General features: G+C 35.7%; 1 protein-coding gene across 1 annotated transcript in view; it reads right to left on the bottom strand.

The window, feature by feature from the left end:
- LOC131079269 (probable rhamnogalacturonate lyase B) overlaps positions 1-23,923 on the bottom strand; it is a 132,955-nt gene that overhangs the window by 17,830 nt on the left and 91,202 nt on the right. The window contains exon 14 of the mRNA XM_058017176.2: positions 3,840-3,956. Within this exon, the coding sequence (XP_057873159.2) occupies positions 3,840-3,956 (117 nt within the window). The remainder of the gene's footprint in view (positions 1-3,839; positions 3,957-23,923) is intronic.

Below are 23,923 nucleotides of genomic sequence, written 5' to 3'. Positions count from 1 at the left end.
GAAGAGCTTCAAATTCCATCAAAAACTCTTCATCCTTCATTTCTCTTTTCTGACTAGGTTCCCCACTAGTGCTAGCCTCTTTTCCTTTTCTGGATGGTATAGCAGAAGCTTTAAAAGCTGATTCTGTCTTTTGAACACTGCCATCAAAACTATTCAGTTCATAGGCTGTCAACTTGGCTATGATGGAATCCAAGGATGCCTTAGACTTGTCTATTGATCTTAGCTCCTGAATAGCAGCAACCTGTATTGCATAGACCGACAACAGGGATCTTAGGACTTTACTTACCACAATGGAATCTTCTATTTTGCCACCTGCACTCTTGATTTCTCCAACAACTATTTTGATTCTTATTCCATACTATTGAATGGTCTCTACTTCAACCATCAGCATGTCTTCAAATTTCCCTCTCAGGCTTTCTTCATTAGCCTATTTTACATGCTCATCACCACCATAGATATTTTCAAGAGCATCCCATACCTCTTTGGGGTTTGCCTTGTCCTGAACATCAATAAACTCAATGTCAGATAAACTACTGATGAGGGCTTCCATGACTTGCCCATTTTCTTGTATCTCTCTCTTTTGGTCATCGGTGAGAGTACTGGTAGGAACAACATATACATTTTCAACATAACTCCAGTGTTGAACACCCATGCTTTTGATGAATATCTTCATCCTGTCTTTCCATATACCAAAATTTTCCCTGCTAAACTTTGGACCTTCCCTCTTCATCATTTGTCTAGGATCTTTTCCTCAAGCGGTTAGGCTTACAACACAAAGGACCTGGAGGTGCTCTAATACCAATTGATAACTCAATGATGAACCACTAGTACCAAACTGATACTGAGAGGGGGGGGTGAATCAGTACAAACACAAATACAGTCAAAAACCAGTTTGACAGCAAATACTCCAAAAGACTGACAAACGGAAATATCAGTAAAACAGAGTGCAACCGGTAACATCCAGTATAGCTCAATCAGTCATGAACCGGTGACTCAATAATCTTTCCTCTTAGCTCAATACTACAGTATCATTATATTCTCATGCATAATCAAGTAAACTTAACCATCAAATCTTCACAACAGTGAGTTCAATATGTTTTATAGATAGGCATAAAACATAGAACCTTCATGTGCTTAACAAATAAAACAAAGCATCACAAGACAAAAGGATTTCACATGACACACATATTTTTCACGTGGAAACCCAACTGGGAAAAACCACGGTGGGGATGAATACCCACAAGCTGCTTTTTGAACTTTTTGGAAGTCTACTCTGTTAGGAGCCTTGTCCGATTAAGGACATTACAATTGGTTCTAGTAGGAACCGATCCTGTTGGGGATCACCTGGTTAAGGGATACCCGGTTAAGGGTTAAACCCAGTAGCGTCACCTTGTTAGAGGATTTCAAGAACTCAATAGCTGAAAGGATCTCCTAAGCTTCTCAAGCTTCTCAGAACTCATTAGCCTCGAGTTACCCGGTTAAGGGATTTAAAACAAGCTAGTTAAGACCACCCGATTTAAGGGATTTTGAATCAAGCTAGTTAAGGCTACCTTGTTAGGGGATTTTACAACTATTGAAATGGTTAGAGATCAACAGGTATTACAATGATCTGTTAATAGCACCCAATGCTAATGCAGATCCGTTTTTGGCTCCTCTTCACCTTCTGCACATTCACTTTGCAGATATCTCTTCTCTCCTTTGGTCTGGCAAGAAACACGTATCACTTCCCTTGGATACACACTCACAACTTTTGCCAACAACTTCAGAAAGAAACACAACATCAACCTTATAGGAAACATACAGTTAGTAGCAAAAACCCTAAACTCTAAACCTGTTAGATTAAGCAATTCAAATGGTTCGATTTTGACCGTTGAATCATACTACATTAAATGTAACAATCTTGAATCGATCTCAAGACATTCTCCATCGTCCATTATCCACCATTTTCATGGTAGCGGATAACCCATCACGCGTTATCACCATTTGATAGACTTCACACATTCCCAAGGTAGATAGGAATAGTCTTCTTCATGCAAGATCCTTCACGCGCACAGAGCTTACATGGCAACACGATCTGTCCTCCATCATACTACTAACTCATCACACAAAGATCACCGATTGAGTCACACAGACTTGAGGTACTCCAACTAGAAACCCCAAAGTGGAAGCTACCTACCAACCGGTAATCATACAATGCTTCCATGTGCCAGTTCTCATAACTACATGCCGATTCACCTTGAACAAATATGCCGCTCCACTTTGGCATATAAACCGGTTCATATATATGTCGATTCCTCTCTCTTCACCTATCACATGTGCCGGTTCTCACCATGTCTCATATTGACATCAATGACAACATACAATATCATTTTGTCATCATGTTGGTTCACATAATGCCAACAGGATCTAACATCCTCAATATTAGGTTGGGGTCCAACAAGTTTCCCCACCAGATAAAGAGTCATTAAAGAGATACTATGGTCAATAACCAAATCAAGAATCTCAATCGCAAGTTTACCTATTCTATTGTCTGATATACCCTTCACAAAGGGGAAAGATGATTTACCAGTCGGTTTACCAGATGCTTGTCTAGCGAAGAGACTATTCCATGGTTTAGGTATTTTCCCCTCCTTGGTATTTTCTGAGTCGATCTGCACCGCCTCGGGGCTTGAATCTTGAGAATTTTTTAAGTTTTTGGGATCAGGAGGAGGGTCCCATGTTTGTGGATCCCCATCCTGTCTTCCATCCTCATCATCAAATGTTTGTCCTCAAGCTGTAGTGGAGTCAGACCCGGAGGAACCAGCATCGTTGTTCCCTCCATTTCTTGAATTCAAATTTCCCCCTGCAAACGTTGTTCCTTCCGTTGTTCCCTCCATTGATATTCCTATTCTTTAGTATTTATGGTTTGAACCAGGGATGTAGGCTCTATAGGAAAGAAGCCCCACCATTTCTCCAAGGTTCTCCCCATAGTAAAGCATGCTCCATTGTTAACATGGTAGAGACGAACCCGTGGGGGTTTGAACCTAGGTTGTAGGCACTACAGGCAAGAAGCCCCACCATTTCACCAAAGGGTCATCCCCAAATGTCATTCTCAAATGTTGTCCACCAAAGTAATCTCTTATTTAATGGTCCTTCTTGCAACCATCATAACATTTAAATACCACATGGTGAAGAATGTCAATAATTCAATCTAAAGATTTAATTTAAGTGGACTCTTGTTTTTCTTGTAGAAAGAGTGTTTTATAATATTATATTATTAAAATAATTCATTTAGACCTAATAATTTCAAGGTGAATAATTTGCCTAGTACCTTAGTCCTAGCAAATTTCATGTTGAAATAGATATTTCATTGGAATTAAAAGAGGTGTTTTGGCTTAATTTCAAATGTTTTATTACAAACAACAATTGGGTTACAAGAAGATCTGACCTTTAAATATAGATCTTGTTTTAACTATAACAATTTAGTAATATTTTATCTAAGAAATATTAATAGATATGTTGGTTCATCTTCTTCATAGCTAGGAGTTGAATCTCATCATAACAGTATTATTTTTCTCAAATTATTATCCTAAGGCATCTTTAGATACTTCCTTTGTGGACATGATATTCCAAGAAGAAATTTTTAGCTTTGGTTCTCATATAAAACCTTTTTGTTCCCAAAACTTATCTTTATTAAAAATAAAAGTAAATAAACTAAATATTTATATTTTACATTTATATTTATAAATTTTTACATTTTTTTTTTGCGGGGGGGGCGTGGATGTGTTCCCACATATATATATTGTGATTGATATTACATTTTATCATTTACATGTATTCTAGAGAGAGAGAAAGAGAACCTGGTAACATGGGCAAAAAACCAATCTTTTTTGAAGTCATCAACACCTATTGTATATACTAAGTCTTTATCTGGATATATCTCTGCATATCTCTCCCATAATCCATATTGCCTAAACCTGTTCCATAAATTAAAATTTAGTTCAATACAATATCTTACTTATATCATTATCAAATTTGTATATAATTTGAAATCAATATCATGATATTTGAATAATGAGATGAATAATATTAATATAAGAAAAAGATTAAAAAAAAATTAAAGTATCTTTAAAGATGAATATAAAAAAACAACATCAATAGAGAACACATCTAGGTAGTAAAAGAATAAATTAGATTAAAAAACATAAAATATTTAATTAACTACTTCATCCATCTCACATTTATTATCAAGCCATCCATCTCACATTTATTATCAAGTGATGGACCATCATTATATTCATCGTTTTTTACTATTAATATTTATACATTCAAAATAAATAGCACACACATTTATACTTGAAGAATAACATCAATAGCTTTAAAAATCATATATGATACTCTTATGGTTTCTATAATATCCTTTACTTCTACGAAAAGTTAACCTGATACTCAAAATATTGTGTTAAAATTAATTTTCTTTCTTTCCTTTAACATTTTGTATTACAATGTTGTATTATGAAACAATAATTTAATTATACTTATCCCATTATTGTTATTTCTTGTCATTTTATTTAATCAAAGAGATATATTTTCAATTACAACCATCTATGTATCCTATAGAAATTACTTTTTGTAACTTTGAATCTCAGCTAACAAGAAATCCTACAACACCAAAAAATAATTTTATTTCCATGTTTGATTTTTTATATATTTGGTGTAGGTTGGTGCTTTAAGAAAATCATGTGAAGTGTTATAAGTTCTCATAATACAATTGATCTTTGGCATTCCATTCTTGTCTTATTCTTTCAATTCATGTGTCAAAATGGAGGAAAAAATAGTGAATTTTAGAAAAATAATTAATGAATATTTAATTACCAAAGGAGCATGACTTGGTTTAATATTTAATTCATTTTCTAAATAAAAATATAAAATATATTGTACAACAACATTGACAACACATTTTAGAAGCAAAACTATGTTTTTATTGCATGTTTTTGAAGGAATTTCAAAGGTCAAGTTAGAGAAGTTCAAAAGAGAAGATATGAGTTCCTCTTTTTGATGTCTCACAAAGCTTTTGACCTCTATAAAATACAACCTTTAATGGTGTTAAGAATAAACATTCAAGAGTAGCAAGGATTGTCAAACTATTAAAAATATGATAACAAACACATGGAGAGGATGTTGAACCTAAATCATTAACAATGAACTCTTTTGATAAAAAAGATAGTGAGTAGGCCATTGACATGGTCCCATATGCTACAATTGATACTATAAAGATATTTCCTTTGATGATAAAGAGTGATAATTTAATTTGTAGATGTGGGTTAGAGGAAAAGATATACATTTCATTGTTGATATTTGCAACGAAAATAATTTAATTTTTATCGAGACCATTAAAAGATTGAATTTAAGGATAGTAGTAGATTCACAACCCTACTCCATGGGATGAACAAGAAAATGGTGAGATATACAGGTAAACAAGCAATGTCATCTCTCATGTTTAATAAAACTATTCAAGGATGAAGTAATTTGTGGTGTAGTTCCTTTGCATGTATGTGCTCTATTTTGTTAGGACAACCATACATGTATCTGTTAGACACAATGTACCACTGAGAGGGGGGTGAATCAGTGGTTCTCAAACTTTTCCCTTTGACTAACCTATGTTAGTATACTGATTAATAGATCTAACTGAATGCATACTTACCGATTAGATGGGAGACTAACACAAATGCACTCATACATAAAAGGGACATCACATAATACTAGCATATACGAGGAAAACCCAAGATGGGAAAAACCTCAGTGAGAAATGTTGTTGGAGTCTACTACTCCAATCCAATCTCACAATGAATCTCTGATTATAATGTTTAGGGCACCGATGTAAGGAGCACCAACCCCTGATTTAGGGCACCAACCCAAGGAGCTACAATCCCTACACTGAGATCCAATTCAGTGATTACAAAATCATATTTTGATACCAAAGTTATCTTCTCATTACAAAAGAATTTTGTAACTCTCAAGTATGTCTCTCCACCGGTTTTCCTCTCTACAGATCTTTGTCAGTTCTCTATTCACCTTTTCTCTACTGCACCTTGCTCTCTGCTCACTACTGTACTCTTGCTAGTTCAATCTCTTCTCCTTCTCTGTAGGTTTAGCTTTCTGTCGGTTCTTCTCTTTGTCGATTCTCTCTGCTACACTATTGCTCTTCACCGGTACGACACTCTACCGATCCCCTTCTTTCCTTCTCTGCAATCTTCTGCAACTCTTGTGTGTCGGTGTGGTCACTGTCAGTTCTCTTTTTAGTCAGACCTAGTGGTTGACTGTCTATTGCCTCACTGATGTTGGTTGAACACTTCAACCCTGTTCTTCCTTACACTCAATCTCTTCTTCTTGATGAGCACTTGACTGATTTTAGTCCTTCAGCAGTAGTACTCTCTCATCCAGTGACACCCTTCAATGATTTTGGCGTGCATATTAATATCCTGGTTTTCTTGCCAGAAGCCAATTCAAATTTCAGGCGGTTAGGGTTTTCTTATCAATCAAATAAAATCCAATCATACCTCATCTGATGTGATCACCTAGATTGATGAACTATAACTCAATATTCAATCCTGCCATTGTCGTGTCTTCTTGATCACGCCTTCTATCTTTGGCAATATGCTTTTAACTTGTCAGTGGATTTCTTGGTCAATCACCAAGATTGGTTTTGTTGTTTCCTTCTCCTTCCTTGATCTACATAAATAGTCTATGATGGATCTTTGTTGTCCATTGACCTTGAGCTGCAAACCTCTGTTGTGCAGCCCGTCAATCTCGCAGTCAACATAAATGTCGACCTATCACCAACTACCTTGTTGCCTGACACTTCACTGGCTCAACACACCGAACTATGCATGCATGCCACTTCATCTCCACATGGCAACGTTGGCATCCACCTTTGCTTGATCATCTGTATCAGTATGGATTGGAACATCGATCAAATCCATTACCGGGTCATCTACCGACTTACTAACCCTGCTGGTTAATTAACCCTTAACCGGTATGTCATCATCCTTGCACCTTTCTTCTCTTCTGGTGGAACTCTCAACCTATCATCATTCTTGCTAACCTACCTTATGCACATCTTTGTCAAATGGGAGTCATCTGCATCTGCACCTTGTCCATATTACCAATTGACATACATATCGGTAAACACTCTTGATGACACCATGTCATCAACCTTCAACTGACTTCATCTTCAATCTGGCCATTTTTCTCTATCTGCAACTACTCAGCCTTGCCTTCTTCTTCATCAACCTAGACCATATCTCAACCAATTTCTCAAAGTGATAAACCCATCACACTTCATCTATCCTGGTAGCTCAACATGCCTTCTTTTTCTGTCTAGTGTATATTCTTGATTTCATGCACTTGAGGCATTCCTTTGATTCATTGGTAGATCCAGTGTGAGCCTTCAAACACCTGCCTTTACCTCTTCTTCCTTTGTCTCACAAAACTATGATGCACACTATGCATAATAGGAGATAAGCTCCACTTACCAATAGTAGTGAATCCTTGTCATCTGCATCCTACAATGCACTCATGTGGCTTCCCTGTTTGTGTAGCATATCTTCAAATAGGCACATGTGATCTGGTGTTATCACATTCATTTTTAGTCATCTCTTCACATGGTGACTACATCTTTATCTGATAGGAGTCCTTCTTTTCTACATCCACACAACATATTGGTGACTTGTACATCCTTCTCCTCCTATGTTGATGTGATTTAGGTAGCATTCCACCTCTTCATCACAAATAACAGCTCAAGCACCTTGCTCATCCTATTTGTACACTGGTCATAAGCTTTCCAGTTGGCAACTACTCGCTATCAACACAACTTTTACTAGATGACATTTTTTCCTTATCGGTGATAGACTGTACCGGTAACCTATCCATTTCATCCACATAAGTCAAACACTAACTTGTGTATTGGTGACTCCAGTGATCATTCCTCTGAATGACATTCTCTTCCTTACCGGTGACCTATAACACTAGTTGACATTAATGACTACATATCAACTATATTCCCATACCAGTTGTCCTTCTATGTCGGTTGACATCAATGACAACACAATGCCAACAATCTCCCCCTTTGGAATTGATGTCAACACATGTAGTATCTGGCATACTACATAATCTTTCTCCCCCTTTGACAACAATGGCAAAGGGCACTGTCAAGATATCACTCTGTTGTGTATCTATCGGGCACTGACAGAAATCTTTCTCTCCCTTTTCTTCTTTACCAGATGCATCTCCTCTTATGGTACTAATTGTTACATCTTCTCAAGTTAATGCACTTGAGATGGAGAACTCAACCACCAACTGACACCAATTGAGTATGCAAATTTTATACCAATTTTTAAAGCACTCAATTGTAGAAGGATTGTCAGTGAATTTTGCTTACCTGCCGATTAGATTGCATTACCTCCTCTTTGCTCCCAAATTTCTTTAGAATCAAGTGTGATTGTACTATGAATACAACCAACCAAATGACAAGTAGATACCCTTAACCATGAAATTCTCCTGGGTATTCCTACAGCAATTTTCATCATCTGTAGTTTGGGCAGTCAGTATCCTCACAAGTTTAATCGACTCTGCTTCATAAGCACTTGAACTCCCCCTGAGTCATACATCTTAGGTCCTCAATTCTTGTTAGCTCCTAACCTAGAATTCTCACCAACACCTTATATCAGTTGAGTTTTGCAACTATGATCACCCAATGATCTATCAGATCCATTATATCTACCACATCCTATGAGATGATCCTGCATGATCAACAATCAGGCCAACATATTTCATTCAGGTCTTCATCAACACCACCTGAGACATAACTTCCATTCCATGTTATCGGGGCTAATGTAATGATCTCCAACCTCATTTTCTTACATACCCTCCAAGTACATGTTAGCATTCATGTTGATAACATCCTGCACATACCAATTTCTTCTACCAGTCCATCATCACTACCGGAGCACCTTCCTGTAGCTCCTGACATTTTGTGTCACTTTACATCTGATTTAAATTGATAATGTGCATCCATTGAAACATGCAGTAGTGATCCAATCCTGATATGTAAGTGTGTAGCCAAGGTAGCCACTACACACACTTATCTTCTCATTTATATCCTTCATACTGGTAGCATCTTGTTCTTCCAAGTGTCCTTCACTGAGTGGGTGAATGATATTGTCAATATGTTACTCCCCCTGAGGTCCTGCATCTCCTTTAGGCCTTAGGAGATATCACCTGTGCATTTAATGCACAGTGTTGATCCATGGTTGCATCTTCATGCTTCTTTCTCCATACCTACTTGGTCACATTCTTCTTCCCATTTTCAGTCTTGGGAGCAGGTCTCACTTTCTTTTGCTAATGGGTCCTTACATTTATGGATTTTGCATCACAACTGGAAGTGGTGCTATAGTAGCACACAATATCCATCCCAACTTCATGATTGGGGAACCTTCTAACATGTCGGTTTAACCATCTTCTTCTAGTCATGTTACTGTAACTGGCTACCGGAACCAGTGGTCCTCTTGATCCTGTAGGGACATTTCTTCTTTGACTCCATGTAGGTCTCTAACTTACATATGCTCTCTATCCATTTCTATGTTGAGCATAGCTTCTATACCAGCTTCCATGAAACTACAAGTTCCTCTTCTTGCATTCAAACTCTCTATGGTCAAATCCATTGCAGTTAAAGAAAACACTATATGCATAACTGGGAGAGGAGTTATGTATGCATCTACTCCTTGATACATTTTTCTCGTATGCATGATTTCTATGAGATCCTAGATTATTCCTTCTAGATCCCTTTCTACATTCTTCTTCCCTATAGCCATGACCATTACATTCAAAGCAAGAACCTAAGAAGGAAGGTTTAAAATTTACAAACTTATTCTGCCATGCATGGGGAGATCTTATCGGTCTGGCATCTCCATTTCTCCTTCTTTGAGGATAGATCATGGGTTGTCCATTTTTTGGAATTCTTCCATTTGATCTCTTCTTCCCCCACACTTGTTTTGTCTTGTGGGTGGTAGAATTTCCTTGTCTTCTACTAGTAGGAGGTCTTCTTTGTTGTCTTCTCATGTTCTTGCTTTCGGTGAAGCTATTTTCTCCCATTTTCCCTTTTCCTTTGGGATCTACAGTATTCCTCCTTCTTACAGCACTGCTCCTCATCCTTGTTTACAAGTATTCACCGGTTGTAGTTAGATCAACTGTCTTCTGGGAAGTATTTCAAACAGTGAAGGTTTATCCCTTGTTCTCTCCATTTGAGGAGACAAACAAAATGTCATTGTGGGGGACATTCTTGTTGGTGGAGCATTCACCAGAACCACTTCCTAATCCTTTGATGTCCTTGGAATGCTTTTTCTTTTTCAACATCTTGTCCAAGGCATCACTGCTACCATCAAACCAAATTCTTACCTTGAGCTCATCCTGACATTTTCTCAAGGTCATTTTGCAGAATCTCCATTTCTCGAAGCAGCTGTTGATATTCTTTATCTTTTGCTTCTATCTTAGAGGCTAGATCACTGCATCGACACTCCTTGGTGTCTCCTTGTTGAGACTTCAACTCTGAGATACATTTCTCATATTCTTCAAGGCATTTTATCAACCGATTTTGCTCCATTATAGCAGTAATCTTGAATAGCTTGTATTTATTTCTTACTTTACTTAGTTCTTCAAGTGCATTTACAAGTTCACCTTCAAGATCAACTTCAGCTTCATCTTCTTCTTCTCCTTCACTATCACTTCCAAACACATCTTGCCGGTAGGAGTGATTTGCATGATCATTCTCAGATGTGTTCCTCTCATCTTCTAATTCTTGAGCCATGAAGAGGTGGGTTCCTTCATCATCATTGTTGTAGCATCTAGCAGATCTACCTTCATCATCTACAGATACATGACATGCATTTCCCATTCTATCTTTACAAGCTAGTTCTACAGTAGCAGGCTCATTTCCATAGAGCTTCTTCAATCTATCCCATAAGATTTTTGCAGATCTGCATGTGTCCACCTGAGAGGAGACATCATATGTTAGCCCATAGAGTATAGCCTTCATTGCTACTTCATTGCATTGGTTTCTTCTTTCTGCATCCAAATCAATGGGAGGACTAACTTTACTAGGGCAGTCGTTTACAATAGACATCCATACATCATACCCTAGAGAAATATTATCAACTAGGAACCTAGGGCTCTGAAACCAATTGTTAGACACAATTTACCACTGAGAGGGGGGTGAATTAGTGGTTCTCAAACTTTTCCCTTTGACTAACCTATGTGACTATACCGGTTAACAGATCTAACCGAATGCAGACTTACCGGTTAGATGAGAGACTAACACAAATGCACTCACACATAAAAGGGACATCACATAACACCACCATATACGAGGAAAACCCAAGATGGGAAAAACCTCGGTGAGAAATGTTGCTAGAGTCTACTACCCCAATCCAGCCTCATAATGAATCTCTTATTACAATGTTTAGGGCACCGACCCAAGGAGCACCAACCCAAGGAGCTACAACCCCTACACTGAGCTCCAACTCAGTGATTATAAAATCATATTTTGATACCAAATTTATTTTCTCGTTACAAAAGAATTTCATAACTCTCAAGTATGTCTCTCCACCGGTTTTCCACTCTAAAGATATTCGTCGTTTCTCTATTCACCTTTTCTCTATTGCACCTTTCTCTTTGCTGCACTCTGCTCACTGTTGCACTCTAGTCAGTTTAGTCTCTTCTCCTACTCTGTCGGTTCAGCTTTTTGTCAGTTCTCTCTGCTACACTGTTTCTCTCCATTGGTACTACACTCTGTCAGTCATCTACTTTCCTTCTCTGCAACTCTTTTGTGCCAGTGTGGTCACTGTCAATTCTCTTTTTAGACAAACCTAGTGGCTGACTGTCGGTTGCCTCACTAATGCCGATTGAACACCTCAACCCTATTCTTCCTTACACTGAGTCTCTTCTTCTTCTTCTTGATGATAACTTGACTAATTTCACTCCTTCAGCAGCAATACTCTCTCATCCAGTGGCACACTTCAATGATTTTGGCTTGCATATTTATAGCCTTGTTTTCCCGCCAAAAGCCAATTCAAATTTCAGGCGGTTAGGGTTTTCTTATCAACCTTGAGACAAATCAAATCCAATCATATCTCATCTGATTTGATCGCCTGGATTGATGAAATGTAACTCATCAATCAATCATGCCATTGTCATGCCTTCCTGATCACGCCTTCTATCTTTGGTAATCTACTTTTGACTTGTCAGCAGATTCTTGGTCGATCACCAAGATTGGCTTTGCGGTTTCCTTCTCCTTTTTCGATCTGCTCAAACAGGTTATGTTGGATCTCTTTTATCCATTGACCTCAATTCGCAAACCTCTATTGTGCAACCCATGAATCTTGCAGTCAACATAAATTTTGATCTGTCACCAGCTACCTTGCCTCCTGACACTTAACTGACTCAACACACTAACCTATGCATGCATGCCACTTCATCTCCACGTGGAAACTATGTTGGTATCCACCTTTCCTTGATCATATGTGTTGGTATGGATTGAAAGACCAACCAACTCTATTACCGGGTTTATCTACCAACTTACTAACTATGTCGGTTAAACCCTTAACTGTTATGTCATCATCCTTGCACCTCTCTTCTCTTCCGGTGGAACTCTCAACCAATCAGCACTCTTGCTAACATACCTTATGCACATCTTTTTTAGATGGGAGTCATCTGTATCTGTACCTTGCCCATATTACTGGTGGACATACATACTGGTAAACACTCTTGATGACACCATGTCATCAACCTTCAACTGACTCCATCTTCAATCCGGCCATTTTCCTCTGTCTGCAGTTGCTCAACCTTGCCTTCTTCTTCATCAGCCAAGCCATATCTGAACTGCTTTTTCAAAGTGACAAACCCATCACACTTCATCTACTCCGGCAGCTCAACATGCCTTCTCTGTCGATCCAGTACATATCCCTGATTTTATGCACTTGAGGCATTCCTATGATTCACTGGTAGATCTGTTGTGAACCTTCAAACACCTACCTTTACCTCTTCTTCCTTATCTCACAGAACTATGATGCACATTATGCATAATAGGAGATAAGTTCCACTTACCAATGGTAGTGAATCCTTGTCATCTACATCCTACAATACACTCATGTGGCTTCCCTATTTGTGCAGCATATCTTCAAACAGGCACATGTGATCCGGTGTGAGCACATTCATTTTCATTCATCTCTTTACATGGTGACTGCATCTTTATCCAATGGGAGTCATGTTGTTCTACATCCAAATAGCATACCGGTGACCTGTACATCCTTCTCCTCCTGTGTTATTGTGATTTAGGTAGCATTTTGCCTCTTCATCACAAATAATAGCTCAAGCACCTTGCTCATCCTTTTTGTACACTGGTCATAATCTTGCTAGTTGGCAACTACTCACTGTCAACATAACACTTACCAGTTGGCATCATTTCCTTACCGGTGATAGATTGTACCGGTAACCTATCCATTTCATCCACGCAAGTCCAACACTAACTTGTGTACCAGTGACTCCATTGATCATTCCTCTTAATGGAATTCTCTTTCTTACCAGTGACATCTAACACTAGTTGACATCAGTGACTGCACATCAACTGTATTCCCATACTGGTAGTATTGCTATAGCGGTTAACATCAATGACAACATAATGTCAATAGTATCAACATCATAGTGTCTATGAATCTATACCACATGGTGTCACTATCAATATTGGTGAACGAATGTATCGGATACTCAAAGTAAGCCCTGCACAGCTTGCATCTTTAAAAGTGTGAAACAATGTAGATAGTTGATTTCTCAAATTGGAAGTTTTGTATTGCTCATGATTTGGCCCAAGGAAAATAAATAGTTATTTGTAATTAACATGCCAAAGTGGCTCCTACAACAAATCAATAAAAGAAGATGGAGTAGATCTTGAAAATAAATGAGAATGTGTTTGATTCACTAGTTAGAGTAATATAACATTTCAAGTCAATCACTTTATTGATTTGATTACAAGAACACCATTTCCTAATGAGCTAGTGTATAGGAGTTCAGTTTTATAAAATGGTGAAATCAACAGGTAGATTCAAGAGCTATTTCAAAAATTAAATATGTTTCCAAGTTCTTCACCATGTGGCAGACCAATTGTTCTTCCAAAGGAAAAAGGATGGAACATGGTGACTTTGTATTGACTATCAAGAACTAAATAAAATCATTATGAAAAAGAAAAATCTAATTCCTTGGATTGATAGTCTTTCAGACCATCTTAGAAGGGTTAAGTCCTTCACAAAAATTGACTTGAAGCTTAGGTACCATCAAGTACCAATCAATCCATAAAATGTGTGGAAGGTTGCTTCCAAATCTAAGGAAGGTTTGTTTGAATGGTTCTTCATATATTTTGGTCTAACCAATTCTCTTTGCCACTATTATAAATGATGGGATCGTGCCATTTATTGATTCTTTTATGGTCGTATACTTGTATGAAATACTCACTTTTAGAAAAACTTGGGATGAAAATTTGTATCATAGTGAACAAATTCTCTCAACTTTGCAAGATCATAATCTCTAAGTAAATGGAAAAAAGTTCTCTTTTGGTATGCAAAGTATTTGATATTTCATATATGATGTTGATAGTTAAGGTGTTCATGTTGATCCTAAAATGATATAAGCCATCAAAGACTAGCCCTTCCCCAAAAATCTCATAGAAATAGACAACTTGGGATTGGAAAATTTATATCATAGATTTGTGCTTGTCTTTTCACATTTGGAATAACTTCTAAATCAATTATTGAGAAGGGGAACACAAGAAAATTTTAGATGGATAAATGCACAATAACAAGCATTTGAAGAGTTGAAACAAAGGATATGCTCAACACCAGTTTTATCTCTTTTAGACTTGTAACTGTCTTTTGAAATATAGACCAATGCATTTAAATATGCCCTTGGAGTAGTACTCATGCAATGCAGACATCCAGTTGCATACCAAATTGAGACTTTTAATGATGCAATGTGTAGGTACCCCACCTATTATAAGAAGTTATATGCCATTATTGAGACCTTCAAATAATGGAAACATTGTATCTTGGGCATGGAAATTTTCGTACATTTAAATTACAATCCTCTTCAATCTATACAACTGTAAGGAAAATTACAAAACAATATGCATCAAATATGGTCAACCTATCTACAAAAGTTTCATCTCAACATTCACCACAAGAAAGAGAGTACTAATAAAGTGGTGGCTTATCTTAGAAGACCTCCAATTTTAGTTTTGACCATGGTGTTGGATTCATGAGGTCATCAAACAGAAAGTTAGATTCATTTATATGGTAAATTTTCTAATATTTCCCACCAACTTGTTTAAGGTAAACATTTGCCTAATTTTTACCTACAAGATGGGATGCTTTTCTACCTGGGTCAAATGTGTTCCCACTTTAGAATGAGATAAATTAATATGGGAAGACCAATACATTAAGGTTACAATTCATTTTGGAATAGGTGAGAATACTATCATACTACAAAAATATTTTTATTTGCCAAAGATGAAGTAGGGTCTTATTTCATACATTTAAGATTGTGTAGCATGTGCTATTGCAAATTCCTCGAATCCTGAGATTCTTCTATTCCAAATAAACCACATGGAACTCAATTTCCATGTATTTTATGTTTGGTTTTCCTACAGCAGATGTGAGCATGATTATGTGTATGTGGTGGTAGATAAATTCTTGAAAATGGCTCTTATTGTGGCTTATAAAAAGAATTTTTATGTAGAGGAAAGTACAAAACTATTTTTCTATTTAGGTTTATTTGGTTTGCCATAAATCATCATTTTAGACTGGTTTGATGAAAAAAATGAAAAATCCTTGATTGAGTGGACTACCCTTCATGCAAAAGAAGAACCAAATTCATGAGTGATTGATAGTGATTGTTCTAATCACATGCCTAGTGATAGAAGAAAGTTCATCAATCTTCAAGATTGGGATGGTGGATCAATTAAGTTTAGAGGAGAAGAGGTTGCTCAAATTTGTGTAAAGGGAACAATTACAATTGATGGAAAGCACATAATAGAGGATGTTCTCTATGTGAAGGGATTGAGACATAATCTTCTCAGTGTTAGTCAGATGTGCAATGAAGGATGTAAACTTATATTTCATGAAAGAGGCTATGAAATCAGAAAAGGTAGCTCTAGAAGATTTGTTGTAGAAGGAACAAGGACTAGTGGAAATATCTATCAATTAAAGGAGGCCAACTCTTTCATATCTTTAAATATAATTTCTTAGAAAAATCATGTGGAAACTAAAACTATTCAAAATCTCATAAGGATGATTACAAAATTGATGATTGGGATATTGATGACCAAAAAGCAGAATTTGAAAGGACACTAAAGTTTGTTCTTGATAACTTGGTTGTTGTAAGAATAAAATGTGAAGAATACAAGACTCAAGAAGCCAGAGGATGAAATTGTAAAACTAAAATTTGGGATTAATGAAAGCAAAGAAAATGAGGACAAATTCAAAAGGGATGAGATCACGAATCTAAAGATTCAAATTGAAGAAGATATTATAATTACTAACTAGTTAAACTCCAAGATTCATGTCAAAACTACTAAATGCACCAAGCTTGAGGACAGAATTGTCTCTCTAAATAAATATCTAAAAGAGGTAAAAAACTCTAACATGCTTGATAAGAGTAAGGATGATCTTGTTTTTTAAAAGGGGGAACGCTCTAAAACAAATATGGATGGTAGCAAGAATGAGTAAGAGAAAATACATTATGAATAAAAGAAGACAAATGCAAAGGAAAATAAGCTCAAACATAATTGAAGCCAAAAAGAAGAACTTTAGAAGATTTTTTATCCTAATTAGACTGCACCAACCAGTTACTCTTAGTCTTTTAATGGTAATTATTATTTTTGTAACAAGTATGGTCATATGGCTATTGAATGTAAAAGCAAGATGGGGATGAATTCAATTTGTGCTCCAAGATAAAATATTATGAATTCTCACTCATTCAATGGTCAGTGCTATGTTTGTGATAAGTTTGATTACAAGGCTAATGACTACAGAAGTAGAATAAGGAACAATTACCTGAGTAATAACAATACTATGACCTCCTATTCTTTCAATGGGTATTGCTACTCATGCAATGTTCATATTTGGTCATAAGGTTGTAAATTGTAGAACCAATGTGAGGAGAAGTAGTTATACTCCACAATACAATATCACTTGTTATAGTTGCAACAAACAAGAACATATTGCTAGATTTTGCAAAGGGAAGATCGCAAGGCTTTTTGCTTCACAAAATAAGATTGAACTGGAAAAAGAAAAGATGAAGATGAAGGAAAATTTAGATGAGATAGTAGATAAATTATAATTTTTATCCTGTACAGAAGAGTCTTCAAAGAATTAGAAAGAAATCAAAGATTCAATCGGAGATATTCACTATATATATATATTTTTCCCTGTAAGTTTTGTGGCTTCTCCTTGGGAAGCTCACTGGTCTAGTTGTGTTTAATAAAGATAGTGAAGGCAAGTTATTCCTAAATAAAGAAAAGGTTGTTTTAAGTAATTTTGTAGATGTCAGTGATAGTATGTGGTGTTTATTTGGATATCCTAAAGAGGATACAAACAAAAGAGAGAAGGAATATTGACCATCTAATTGGATTAATATTGATAGGGGGAGCAGATAGTTGGTTGATTTCTTGTTGAAAGGGAAGAATGTAAAATAGACATAATGCAAAAGGATTTGAATACAAAATTAAGTGAATACATGGATCCTTTGTCCTTGATGTCAAAGGGGGAGAGATATTGTTGATAGGGGGAGAGAATGCAAATATGGAAGGAGAAAACATTGAATTTGTTACAAGCTAGGGTTGTCATTGCACCAAAAGATCAACCTGTCAATGCCCAATACAGCCACTAGACTTATAGAATCCATAAGAGGTTGTTAAGCCATGTCGTGAATCCCCGTGAGGGACACTGGCCCACTACAAAAAATCCCCCTCTCAATGTCACTCATCATAGCCTACGTGATTCAAACTTGTGACCAAGCTCTGATACCACTTGTTACAAGCTAGGGTTGTCGTTGCACCAAAAGATCAACCTGTAAATGCCCGATACAACCACTAGACTTATAGAATCCATAAGAAGTTGGTAAACCATGTGGCGAATCCTCATGAGGTACGCTGGCCCACTGCCAATAGAATTGTGTATGCATCAATTAGTATTTTCATGACAAAGGGAGGTATTGTTGACAATATGAGTTGTCATTGATGCTACCTTGATATCTAACAATATATGTTGTCCCATGTGTGGTCTCTAACTAGTAACAGATGGTGAGATGTCATTGATTATATTTTGATTGGTTGGAGAGATTAACTATTGCAATAATGAATATGTGCATTGTCCTTGCCCATATAAATTGTCAAAAATATGGGAGATTCTTTTTTTTTCCTATTGGTTGTTTATTAGTATGTTATTCTTCTTGGTGCTAGGTGTTGACATTGTAATTGATTTAAGAATATTGGAATACTAATGGATGACTATGGATAGTGCAAACTATTATCTCAAGTACTGATATGGTGATTTTAGATGAACGATGGTCTTAGGATTGTTGTAGATTGTGTTGAAATTAACAAAGGATCTCTCAAGTGTGGGTTGAGCAGATGTTTCATATCCACCCTCTCGGTGTTGATATCTAGCATGCTATGATGACATGTTTCTCTATTAGTTATGTATTATGGATACGTGTTCTTGTATGATAGTAATACTAACAATTGTTTTGTTTGATATGTAGTGGTGTAGAGATGTTGTTAATGATATTTTTGATTGATTTCCACCATCAGTTTGGTATTCTAATAGTGATGTATTGGAGAGAAATAATTTTTGTGGTTGATGAGAAAGTGGTGATGGAGTTGTACGCTCATGTTTATCAGCATATAAGGAGATTGTTGGTAGTTATTTTCATTGTGTCTTGCATGACTAATATGAAGATATTAATATAAAGTATAGATGGTTATTAGTTGCAAATGGTATATGGATGTCCACTTTTTTGGTTTCTAATGTTTACATTGAGATATGGTGATATAGTTGATGATGTTGACAATGTGTCTAATGGCAATGATAGAATCATGAGGTTTGGATAACTTGAGATATTAAGATGAGGATTAGATTCATGACAAAAGAATGAAGATATTGTACTACATAAAAAGGTGAAGTTTTTGGGATACCTTGGTCCTTGCGAGTTTGATAAAGAAAGTTGGTGCAAAAGTATGTATTGATGTGTATCTGAAAGAATGCACTACATTCCTCCACATTTGATGATATGGTCTTATGGATTTGGATATAATTTTTATGTTGTGTACATTACACTCCTATCTTTTTAGGTCCTTGGTGTTGCAACCAATATGGTTGGTGACTTCAATTGGCTAACAGTTTGGTTGTCTTTCAAAATTGGTCTAGAAAATTATCTACATTTCTCTATATGGATGTTTCAGGTGTTGTGTCTTGGGGGACATGTTTATAAGTTTTGTGTTGTGTCTTACTCCAATTTTTAGAAGTTGGTGTTATCTACAAGTAGTGATAATGGTAATATGTGTTTGAATAGCTCTTCAAAGTGAAGTGTTTAGTGTCAGTTGTGTTGTGCTAGTGTGACCTTGATATGGAAATATGAAGGATTTGAGAATTTTTTTGTATGTTCAAGGAACATCCTAGAGTATTCTCTACATGCTGCTAGATGGTTTTGTTTGATGGTGCATTGTGACTAGAGTGTTTATTTCAAGCTATATGTTCTGGTTCGACGAACAAGAGTTTCTCTTCAGCCTACGGTAAATCCTTGGGTGTCTCTGCTTTCCTTTAGGATTGTGTACATTTTTTGGGGTCCTACCTTGGCATGTGAGGATCTACATTGGGGTTTTCCATCTAGAAGACATGTTTTGTGCATACTAGTGATGTGCTACTTGGTGTATCTACATGCTACCTTATTGTCAACCTTTGGAGGATGTGTGATAGTGTGTAAATTATTCTAACAATTTAGAAAAAAGTGATATGATGTTTTTAGGTCTTCTCTATCTATTGGATCGAACCACTTTGACTACAATTATATATTTATGGCCACTTTTATAGGACCTATGTTTGTCCTTTGTTGTATCCAACCTTATTGATGTTTGTAATGAAGAAGATAGTATATATAGAAGATCAAATTGAGTTTGATGGTGTGGCTGAGTGTGAATCAATGTGTGTGTTTCATTTATATGATTATAGCATTTACAAAAGTCATTGATGTGAAGATGTGATAGAGAAAGAGTGTGGTGATTGTTGTGAAGTTGGTTGCTTGAGACAAAGATTCAAGGATAGCTTCACACTTGGAGATTGCTAGAGAAAATATTTTTGAAGGCTTATTAATTCCTAATTCATATATTCATGTACCTTGCTTGGGTATAGTGAGTCTTCTCTACAAGTTTTGTATCTTTCCTTGAGGCAATGAATCTTGGCCTACAAGTCCTTTATATCTTGCCCTGGGATAGTGCATCTTATCCTACAAATCCTTTAGGGAGTAGTTAACTTTCTTGGTAGTAAGCCTAAATCAATATTGTAATCATTTCATATACTGTGAGTTGCTTCTCATTGTGGTTTTTCCCATTTTATTTTTCCACATAAATATAGTGTTCTCTTGTGCATCTAATTCATTGTCTTATCTTTCATTGTTGAAGAATAAGGTTAAATTGTTCATGGATTATGAAATAAAGTTTGAGTATTTGGTCCAAATTGATTCACCCTTCCTCCTCTTAGTCCAAAAGTAAGTTCAACAATTGGTATCAGAGGAAAATTCCTCTAGAAGAAGCTTAACTACTCGAGGCATATATGTGATGGAACAAGATGAACTTTACAAGATTCTCAAGTTTGATGGCAAAAACTACTCCTTTTGAAAGATGAGGATGGAGTCATATTTGAAATTTATGGGATTTATAAATGTGAGGATGGAAGTTGTGTACTATGGATACTTGTTCTTGTATGATATTGATGCTAGAAATTATTTTGTCAAATATTCAATGGTCTAGAGATGTTTATAATGATATTTTTTTGGCAATATGTGTTGTCATTGTTGTCAATTCGATGTCTAATAAGATATGTTGTCCTATGCATGGTTTCTCATTGGTGACAAATGGTGAGATGTAATTTATGATATGGTGATTGGTTGGAGAGAGTAACTATTGCAATAATGAAGATATATATTGTCCTTGATCATATGGATCATTAAAAATATGGGAGATTTAGATACCTGATGGTTGTTGATTTGTATGTTATACTGCTTTGTGCTAGGTGTTAACATTGTAATTGAATGAAGACTTTTGGAATACTAATGGATGATTGTGGATAGTGCAGACTGTTATTTCAAGTATTGATATGGTGACTTAAAATGGATAATGGTCTAAGGATTGTTGTAGAATGTGTTGACATTAACAAATGATCTCGGGTTTTGGTTGAGCATATATTTTTTATCCACCCTTTTGGTGTTTATACCTAGCATACTATGGTGATATGTTGCTCTATTAGTTGTATATTATGAATACTTGTTCTTGTATAATATTGATATCGATAATTGTTCCATCAAATATGTAGTGGTATAGAGATGTTGTTAATGATATTTTGATTGATATCCACCATAAATTTGGTATGAATTTGATATTGCCTTTATATAGTTCCAAATAATTTGGAAGGAAAAGCTTCAAGATATACTTCATGAAGATCACCCCCAATATAATCTCATAAATCCTTGTAGAACCCACTTGGAAACCCATCACAACAAGGGTCCTTATCACCAACCATTATGTTCACAACCTCATTAAGATTCACAATGGAGAAGAATTAATCATAGAAATTTTTTTTCCCTGATGAAAGCCAATAAGGAACAATTTGAATGAATTCTTGAAGTAAATTATCCTTTTCAAAAGAGTTTTCCTAAGCTATGAAAACCTTCTCATAATGATTGATGAATGCTTGGAGAATATATGACAACTTGATGAGTATGAAATTTCCCTCTATTTTTTTGATGGAATGAGAAGTGTAACAAGCTCGAAAAAATTGAGAATATTCTTTTGAATCTTTATCACCAATTTTGAGCTAGTGAAGTCTTGATTTGATCTGAGCACCTATTGCTTAATTATTGTCAACAATTTTCTTTTATTCCTAAGCTTCACAGCTAAAACCTTGAAATTAAGGGATAAATAGTTGGAAATGAGATCCTTTATGACATGAAAAAGATAAAAGGTGGTAGCCTTGTATGAGAACCTCCTAAAAATAGCCATTTGGTAATCATATATTTATATAAAGTGAGACCTATATTATATAGCTCTATTCCACCATACAATCCACTTAGTTAGCTAAGTGGGATAGTGTTCAAGATTCCAAACTCTCTTAATATGATCCAATGTAGGTTGATAAATCATCAAAGAAGTATTAAAAAAGAATTGATACTTGCAATATTAGGATGGTCCCACTTACCATTTAATTTTTAAATTGATGGGATAGTGGTTTGGCAATGTAACTTTTGGCAATGACATGATCAAAAGAGAAGAGAAAAAAGATAAAGATAAAAAATGATTGTATGGAGATCATCATATGGTCAATTATTTTAAAGACCCTATCAGATCTAGCCTATATTTTTCTCTTAAAATGCCAAATTTTTTAGTATAGTGATTGCCCAGATTGGAATCATAAAGACCCAATTTATTTGAAAATATAAAACAATGCCTCCCATTCACCAGTTGTCCAATAAAAAGGAAAAGTACCATCTTTTTCATATTCTATTTTTATGATATTAAAAATGTTACATGAAACCCAAGTGTCTAGAGGCATTGAATATAAAATCCACTATCACATAAAAGATCTCTCAATGGTAGCCTTAGAAGCATAAGCTTTAATGATTCCAAAAGAATGATTGTAAATATTCATAAGTATATAGATCAAGCAATGAGATAGATATTTTGTATGGTTCGCCACATATGACTACCACCATGGTGAACAAAAACTAACCACGCATCCATGACCTACTTCATGATTGCTACTGAATGGAAGACCAATTGACTAGATAACGCAACATGCTACAAAAAGCATGAACCCTAAAATTTTAACTTCTTACAAATAAGAAACATCTATAGAAGAATGCTTCCAACAAGTATCCCACATGTAATACTTCTTAGAGATATTAGTGAAACTTCAGACATTCCAAGAGTGGAAATTTATGGATGAGAGTAAACAATTCCATTGTTATCCAACTCTTCTAAGGTGAAAAAGTGATCCTACAAAAACTTTAGATAGAAATAGTCGAATTGAATGTTTGGTGAAGAATCTCTCCATCTTTTAGAAATAAACTTATCTTCATCCAAGCACCCAAGAAGGTTGCATGAGAGTCATAGAAATTTTTGTGATTTGGGAGGAAAGCCTAACATTTTTTACTACAAAGAGAGTACCAATATTGGCTATGAAATCATAAAAATCCTTAGATGAGAATGTGCATCAGTTGAATTGACAAATATGTATTTTCCTTTCTCAAAATGATTTAAAATAATAGTAAACTTCCCTTTAGCAATATAGGACTCTTGATCTTTTTTGTGAGTTCTTTCAAAGACAACAATTTTTCCTTTTTTGGTGAATCACTATTAGCCATTTATTATCATCTTTCAAGGTGTTAGCCTTATAAGGACAAGAAGGGCTAGAGACTCAAGGTAGAGATTTAATCCTAGGAGATACTAGAGTGAAATATCAGATGTTATGCTTAGAATATTGATAGATTTGAACATCTATCAAATCTCTCAATTATTAAGATGGGTCAACTTCTACACAAATGCATTTTTTGAGGAGGAGCTTGATAAAAATGA

This window comes from Cryptomeria japonica, chromosome 4 (assembly GCF_030272615.1).
Source record: "Cryptomeria japonica chromosome 4, Sugi_1.0, whole genome shotgun sequence".
NCBI lineage: Eukaryota > Viridiplantae > Streptophyta > Pinopsida > Cupressales > Cupressaceae > Cryptomeria > Cryptomeria japonica.
Note: the sequence above shows the minus strand (reverse complement) of the source record. Positions and strands in the feature narration are given on the sequence as shown.